Genomic DNA, 8,829 nt, shown 5'->3' on the forward strand with positions numbered 1-8,829 from the left:
GGGCCATCTAATTCTGCTTCTCCAATGTCATCGTTCAGCAACGACTTCATCTTTTCATGACTACGACGACGACAACGACAACGGCGACAACGATGATGCAAGAAACATGGAGAGAAAGAAGACAGAATTAGCATCCTCTGAAGAAGGACCACTTCGACCATTACTACTTGTACTATGATTATACAGCAACCAGCAAACGGACATCTGCGAACAGAGACATCTTCGTCGACGTTGGGTTTATAAAGTCATCGGGCATTACCACCATAGCTGCACCATCGTCAGCGGGCTAAAGCTAAGTGGTAAAACGTCTAGACAAACAGACAGCGAAGGAGAGGCTGGTGCGAATCGGCACAATAATTGCAAAAGTAGCAGCAGCAGCAGATGCCAGAAAAAACAGCAATTATGGTAGCAACAAACTGTTCTCAACATAGTAATAATCTCTTCTATCATCTTTAACTTGACTCGTATTTACCAACCGCACACATACAGATACGCACGGACTGATACAAACGTAAGGTTGGTGCATAGCCAATAGAAAGGTAACCCAATATGAGCACTTCAACTATATCACAACACCAGAACGTATCATCGAATCCTTTCGAAGTACCACGGCATTGCTCGGTTTTATAATGCTTTTTCGTTCGTTTCCTGACCTTAGTTTTGGACAACGTACGCCGAGTTCAGATTCGACCTTGTGTTACTAAGAACGTCTTTCCACCACCGGTTGCCGTGGCTGATCCATTGCCTCTGCTATGCAACCATTACGCAATATACAAATAACTGCGCCCATATCGATAGCTTTGTCAATGGAATGGGTATGGGCGCACACACCCACATAGAGAAAAGCACATACGCTACTAACCAATATAACGAGTCCCTACGTCTCGATCACACTCCTCATATTACTGTCGTATTTACAAATATATCGTCCGCATTTGACTAGCAGCTGACGCATTCCAGTACATTTCATAGGAGTCTCTTTAGCTCGTATAACTTGAAAGTCAGCAAACGTACATAATAAAACCCCACTGCTTTACCACAACGTCATTGTAAGCCACGAGGAAGCGACACCGCTAAGCGAGTGCGACGCCAACGGCGGATGATTGGGTGACCAGAACACAGAACGCGTCGAATTGACTCGAGCACAGGAGCGCCTATCGCTCTGAGAACTGGTCGTTGCCTGAACACGCCGACGAGACAACGCATCCACGAAGATGACGGCTGAATTGAAAAAAGCAGCAGCAACAACAATAACACAGGTTTTGACCGTCACTTGCCATCATCACGATCGCTTCGTCAATCCGTCTGTCGCTCGAGCCTCGTCAACGTCGATCGCCACTGAAAAGACGACGATACGATAGCAGCCCTGTCTGCGGTTCATGACCTCCCCGTCCGAATCAACAATAGCAATAACGTCTATGGTCGAAAAACGCAGAGCAACAAACGATGGCTACGGCATTGAACAGCATTACCGCTAATATTAACATCAGCGGCAGCTTTATCGCGTCAACATTATAGTCATTCCCATCATAATCATCACCAAGCAATAAAGAGGAAGACAAAGCTCGAAACAAGGCGAAGCACTGCTAAATTCCAGGGCATTATTGTGATCGATGCCATTATCTCTTCATTTAGACTAGAGTGTGGCTATGCAACTATACGTGGTTGTCTCTGTACATCGGTATGTGTGCGTGTGTGCGTATATAGATGTATATGCAGTGCATTCACTGACTGCCCAATAGACAAGCCTCCTCTATGGGCGTCTGCTGCTAGTGTTAAAGCCACCGGACCGCAGCTCACTCCTCGTTTTCTGTATCTTGCCCTTCTAATTTCGAAGACATTGCCTATATCACCACCGCACCCCCTGGATCGCTCCTCTGCCAATTATGTGATTACGTAGGCACATCACATAAATATGTACACACAGATATTCTAGAAACAGGTACATACGTACAGGCACGATTATGCATGATGGTTGTAAGGATGAGAAAATGTGCTAGCATTCTATGTTCGTTCTCGTGCTGTTTGAGGCACTCGTAGTCAAGCCTATGCCCTTACCAACAACAATAATGCTCCTACCGATAAGTCGAAATCGAGTAGCAGGTACGAACAGCTCTATCCCCGCTAGTTTATGGCACTCCATTGTTTTAAAGCCACCGGAGAGAAGTATACGCCGAAGAATGACAGAATGTCAACTCTTGCTATTTCAACAATATAGTACTCAATAATTTACGCGGTGTCAAGGATCCTGTGGATCAGTAGCAGTGCGAAATGTACATAGCAATGATGTCGCTGCCGGTGACGGCTGTAGCGCTCCTACTGATAGTAGTCGTGTTCTACTTACGGTTTTGCTACTGCCAATAATGATAAAGACACGCTTCCAGACTTCCGTAAGCCGCTGTCATTGTTTCTATCGGAGTCAGAAAATTGGTATCGGCTTCGACAGCAGTAGATAAACATCGACACTTATATTCTTACAGTATCGTTTGGGGGCAATAATAATAAATAGGACACCATTATCACTAGCTGAATCGACTACTTTCCAGGTGAACTGGGCGTGGAGTACAGCATCGCATCCAAACTGAACAAAAAAGCAACGAAGTCATATCAGCTCAAGTTGACTAAAGGTCAACTAACACCGTAAAACAGGTTTGTTTTTCTTTCTAGTTGTCTGTTTGTCTATTAGCGTTAGCCCAATTCTCGGCTTGAAGGCTTTCCCAGTACGACTTGCCGTCAAATGAGATGCCCAACCCTACGCGTCATGTAAATTTTCACACGCAGAATGATCTCCGGGTAAGTTTGGACGAGTAACATTACTGAAACATAGGTCTTCCTTTTATCGACATCGCAGAGGGGTCTACAATTCGGAGAGCTAGCACCTAGCTGTCGGCTTGTCACTCTATAGGTCGCAGACTGTGCTATTTGCTTAGTAAAGACGGTGGCGTTTACCTAGATGAAGGACAAGGCCAAGTGGACAAATGTCGAGTCGTCATCAACAATGCGCTAGGGAACGATAGGACGACAATTAGAAATACAATACAAATAGAAGAAAGCCCCGGAACATGAACATCATACGACACATACATAGGGGCGTAAAATATTCGGTTGATCGTTTAACAGTCGCACGTTAGCTTGAAATAGTGCACAGTTTATGACACAGCAGCCCTTTCGCGTCTTCTACAGACCCCTGTACGGGAGCTTCTGAGCGCTAAGAGCAACAACACAAGAGCATCAGACACCCGATGGTCCTGTCTTGTCCTCACACGACACTCACAAATTCGTCCTAAACAAAGGCGCTTCCTCGTTAATGCTTTTATTTCTCGCGCATTCGCGGGACAACTGCCGACTTAATGCCGGCTCGTCACAGCTGATGCAAAGTTTTTGGTTCCATCCTTCCTCATACACATCAAAGTATAATGAGATACACGCAAGTCAAAAACGCTCACCATAAATCTGTCCATTAAGGGAACGGTACATAGGCATAAGAGTCATCATCCTCTGCTCAGCTGGTTTCATTCATAACTCCTATATAGCCAGCGCCAAAATATAATAGCCACACATCTACAGAATCATTTTATGGCATATACTCATCATCAAGCAAGGGAACTGTGTATAATACTTCTTAATTAGCTCGACGAATTGATAATTTTCGACTCATAAGAGCCGTACGCCATTCGGATTTTTGAGAAGTAGTAACATTAATCTCGCTCACAGTTGGCTCTCTAACTAGCTAATTAACTGTTTTCATTTATGCAGTTCGGTCGTGAATCTACACTGGAAGCAGGCCATGCACAAGCGTGCGTGCGTGCGTGCGCGTATGGGTATGTTTTCGATTGAATCAATATGAAAAAGGTATTAGAGAAAACGGTCTCTACTGCTGCGACTGCATTCTCAGTCATCATCATGGCCGTCATAAGGCCATCGCCTACATCAGGTACATTCGAATAGCTTTCAATTGGAAGGGTAACCTGGCCGTTCTCCCTTTGCCCGCCGTAGTGGTAGCGGTCTCGTTGTTCTTATCATCGTCTGAATGTCTCCGTCTGTTCTGTGATTTTTTTCTATCATCTCTCACGCACTCAATGTCTTCCGCTTTCCACCTCTCTGCCTGATCTCGCGACGGGGGCGATCCGTCGTCTGTCCAACCGACCGTCAGCGGCGGCGGCGGCAGCGGCGACGGAGGCGGAGGGGGCAGCAGCAGTGCGCGCGCGCGTCTATCAGCGTCAATCCGGCAGCAACGGCTCGGAAACGCCGTGTCATTCTAACCTGTTAGTCGGTAGACAAAAACATACACGATTCACAGACGGTCGCTCAGAGAGATAGACACATTGTGATTAGATGTCACCGTCCTCAACTGCCAGCGGCAACAGTACGAGCGCCGTTGCCATATAGACCAGTATTAAGGGACTTAGACCACGGCCATACAAATATCACTTCCATTGCTACCATCGCTGTTACCATTCTGTAGCGTGAATGAAATGGAATAGAATCGCTCAGCCGCTGCTGCGTCCGCTGTTGTTGTTCTTGCAGATTATTTTTTGCCTAGTAGTGTTACTGCCTTTGACGGCTTGCCGGCCGCTAGCTGATTGGTTGACTATCTGCTTTTCTAAGTAGGGCTAAATGGCCAATTAATCAGTCGACCGCAACGACTACCGCGGCGCCGTTAACCCGCCACGCACAGAGTGAGCAGCATAAGAGTGCGCGCAAAGACAATGTCAACACACAAAGGATGACATGGTGCTACGATGAGACACTGACCGACCGGTCTACCGGCCTGGCTCGGCTAGTAGCACTGCGAACACTGCTTGTACGCGCGCGCCTTCATTGCTGCCGTCATCTCTCCTTCGAAAACTTTTATAGGCAGCCGAAGCAAAACGCAACAAGCACGATCGACGACAAGCCATCACTGAAATCGTTCAAACTGTAAACCCTGTGATCGCTGATGTTAACAATGGATTTAGTCATTTTGTCCGTAAAACAAAGACCACTATCTACGTTCGATCGTGCACCGTCAGCTATCGGTTCGACACGGCGTTTATGGCACGCTATTGTGTTAACAAACACGGTAGCGTCCTTTTGATGTGGTCACACGGGCATAACTCGGACGAATGGTGCTGGTTTGTTTGAAACTACTGTTAGGCATACTGCGGAAATAACGCCAGGACATAGAGGTGCATTGATGAGAAAAGTACACTTTTATACGAGTTCTATACGAAATATATTTGCCACAACGTAATCGTTATCCTATGGGCACTGAAATAGCGCAGAGTATCATAAAGTCCCTTTAACGCTACCCTGAACGAGCTACCCAAACTAACGAAAGACAAACCTGACCCGCAATAACAGAGTTATTCTTACATTGATCATTTCAAGAGCGAGCACGGGGGTTATAATTGTTGTCACTGCTAACATCTCCATTAATTGTTTGGTCATTTTCCGTATTTCTTAAATAGTCTCACGTACCTCTCAAATTTCATGAGTTTAAGAAATGTTTTTGTTAACAAAAAAAAATCTGAAGATCACTTGCTTCGCTACTACTATGCTGCTTCTTCTTTCGAAGCGCATCTTGCAACAAAATTGAAGCGGTTACGTGGCCTACCCCTCGGTATCGTCGCCGATACGACGTTACCGAATAAATCTTCTATCGCTCTTGGGCTCCCAGTCGTTAAATGAGTTGCTTATACACACGAAGGCACACATATGCACACTTGAGTGAAGCGCGCTTTGGATCGTCCGGTAGCTCTAAAGCGCGCGATCAAACGTTCGTTGCCCCCCCTAACTCGAAGTCTATTTCTTGCCAACATTATTTCTCCTTCACGTTAAACATTATTTCTTCAATCGTCAAGCATTACCGCCAACCCACTACAGCGACACGCTTTTTTTGCCCGACGACAAATTTGCGTACGAAGGCAGAAGTTACCAGCGTAGCACACCGTTTGGCAGTCCCATTCACTGCTATTACTCTTAGCGTGATGGCCACCGAGTGGACGACCGACATCGTCGACAACGTCAGCTATAGAGCGCTAAAATGCTCTGCAACGCCGCGCGCCAATCAGATATAACACATTCATATGTACATCGTGACGCAAGTTGTCAGCTGTCAGTACTGTGTTCAAAAACACTAGCCAGCAAAAGCTTTCTGCCTGCTGCTGGAATAACTAGAAGAGCAGCAGCACGGGGAATGCCGCCAGTTGCATTATCATAGTTCAGTCTTTTGGTTGGGCAGCGGATTGGTTGGCCGCGCTACCGGGCCAACGCGCGCCTCCCAGAGAGGCCCAAAACAAAACAGAGAAGATGGCGTCGCCCATGGCTACTTACGGCTAGCAGACGACGCCGAACAAAACAAACGAACTCGTACGGAAAATCTTACCTGTTTTCTCCTTGATTTCGCAGAGGACGCTGAACAAGGCCGGCTTCATCCTGTGGCAGTTCAGGGTATGCTTCCTGAAATTGCCAAAAATCCCAACATGAGACATCGAGCGAATCGAACTTAGGCCTAGCACCGGGAAGGAAATCACATATACACACACACACACACATAAATATCGACACTGGGATTGGGGCCAGCTCGGTGGAACACTTCTAGATACCAAAGCAACACACAACGAGAGGGAGAACCAAAACATCATCAGAACACAACAATACAAACACACTGATTCCGGGGAAATGGAATTCGTTGTCGTCGGCTGTCGCACAATTTTTTTCGCACATGATTTTGCGGTGAATCACCAGCGCGCAACACCACAGCTAATGAATGGAGAATAGAGATGACACTTTGTAGTGGCTATGTAGTAGAATGGCTAGTAAAGAGAAATAAAATTGTAGGTAAACAAAGAAGAAGGATGGCCAAAAACACTTCCACCAAACCGAGCCCCCACAAACACCTGCGCCGCAGAGGAATGCGCCTATACAGCCAGCTAGCGGCCGTCACTCGGCAACGGGGCAACAACATTCGAATGGTTGAAGAATTCACAAATCTCGCTGGCACTATGGGCACTTTGTAGCAAAACTCTATTGACCAATTGGCTGTTGTCACTCGATCCGATGCCGGGCGACGGACAGCTGCACTGACGTAAGACGTCAGTGACATCGTCATCGTATGATTCCTAGACACCATCAATGGACACAATCACACCGCACGCTCACACCGAACTCTGTCCGTCCACGGACCGACAGCGTTGGCAAAGGAGGGAAAAGGGGGGAACAACAAAGATACGAGTCGTAGCTAAACGCCAATTCGAATGTTAACAGAGTGACGGCGAACGGCTGGCGAGGCCAGTCAAACCGTGCCGAAAACGCTAAACTTGGCACCCGCGCGAGCATTTGGCACTGCCAACAACGTAATAGTTGACTAGCTCTGGGGGCACACGAGAAGTTTACGATTCACGAATCTGAGCAGTAAAGCTTCGTACCTTGCCTGGGCCTCGTCTAGACTCTGGTCGGTGATGTTCATAATCTGTTGGAGTATCTCCTGAATATCATGTTTACGGTCTCCGTCGGCCGACGCGGGGGCGTCGAGCGGAGGCCCGTACGCGCCCAGGTGGCCCGGGTGCATGATTCGGCCGTCCGCCGAGGCGCCTTCCATCAACGCCAGCAACGTGAATCACAGCCGACGATCACACGTCGACTCACACAGTACACTAGCTGTCACTTCACAAACCACGAAGAACTGCTGCTGAGCAATGATGATGACGATTGGTATTACGGTTATGATTACTATTCGAGACGATTTTTCAATTGTTGATTGATAGCAACTACTACAATACACAACGGACAGCAGTAGATCGATACAAAAGCTTTTTCGAATAACGTCGTATTGTGCTGACTATTACTGTTGCTTGAACTGGCTCTACAAACACGGAGCCGACCGAAGGCAGCAGTTATAGCTATTTCTTTTGTTTCGTACTTGGAAGTGCTGTCGGTAGATTTTCTTATAATAGATTTAGTATAGTTGTCGTGGTGGCTAGCTGAAGTATTATTTCTAGTAACACAACGTTGACGATGACCGAAGACAATACAAATAATGATGTTGACGTTCGATGATGAGACAAACAACAAACTATTTCTCACTGAAAAAACCAGCAAATGGTAATTTGAAAATTTTCCTCAATTGCTTCTTGTTTTCTTATATGAATATATTCTTCTACTCGGTTGTCGTTCGTCCACAACAATGCACCTTCACTGAATTGCCAATCAGAAGTGGAAATTTGGTCGTCGCTAATTTTGATTTTGATAATTTCCTTTGTTTACTTTTTCCTTCTGTCGTTCCAATCAACAAAAGAACAAATTTATATATATATATGTATATATATATATATATATATGTATATATATATATATATATATGTATATATATATATGTCGACTTTTCCCGTTCTTTTATTTATTTCTACAATATTCGAGCTTGTTGCCAAAGCAGCAGCTCTGTCTTGCTGGCTTGTTTCGAGCAGCAGCCACTGACTTATGTTGTTTAATGCTAAAACACAACTGATGACGACCAACGAATTGTTGTTGTTGTTGTTATCGTGTTGTTGACTGATTGTTGAGAAGACCTGATTAAATCGAACAATAACACTGGCTTTGGCCGCTTGGCGTTGCGCGCACACACGTTTTTTTCTATTTCACACTGTGTTGGGGGTAGCGCCCTGCACTTGGGGAGCACGTCGTTCTCAGACTCCAGGGCAGCGTCGCACATCCATCGCAGACATTGCGGGGGTTTGGTTTTGGCGACGAACTTAGCCGCGTGCTGACGGCAGACGGCACATCGCCTCGCAGACACTCGGCTCGCACGCCACAGAACCAGCTCAGTCGCCCGCCCGACTCTAACTGAGC

At 46.3% G+C, this 8,829-nt stretch overlaps 1 protein-coding gene across 1 annotated transcript in view; it reads right to left on the bottom strand.

Annotated features, from left to right (window-relative positions):
* The window catches only part of exd (PBX homeobox extradenticle), a 316,385-nt gene extending 307,556 nt beyond the window's left edge, over positions 1–8,829 (bottom strand). Inside the window, exons 1-2 of the mRNA XM_022845728.2 lie at positions 7,410–8,829; positions 6,368–6,441 (exon numbers count right to left, since the gene is read on the bottom strand). Coding sequence (XP_022701463.1) covers positions 6,368–6,441; positions 7,410–7,582 — 247 coding nt within the window. The 5' untranslated portion in view covers positions 7,583–8,829. The remainder of the gene's footprint in view (positions 1–6,367; positions 6,442–7,409) is intronic.

Source organism: Varroa jacobsoni, unplaced genomic scaffold, assembly GCF_002532875.2.
Source record: "Varroa jacobsoni isolate VJ856 unplaced genomic scaffold, vjacob_1.0 scaffold_123, whole genome shotgun sequence".
In the NCBI taxonomy this organism is placed as follows: Eukaryota; Metazoa; Arthropoda; class Arachnida; order Mesostigmata; family Varroidae; genus Varroa; species Varroa jacobsoni.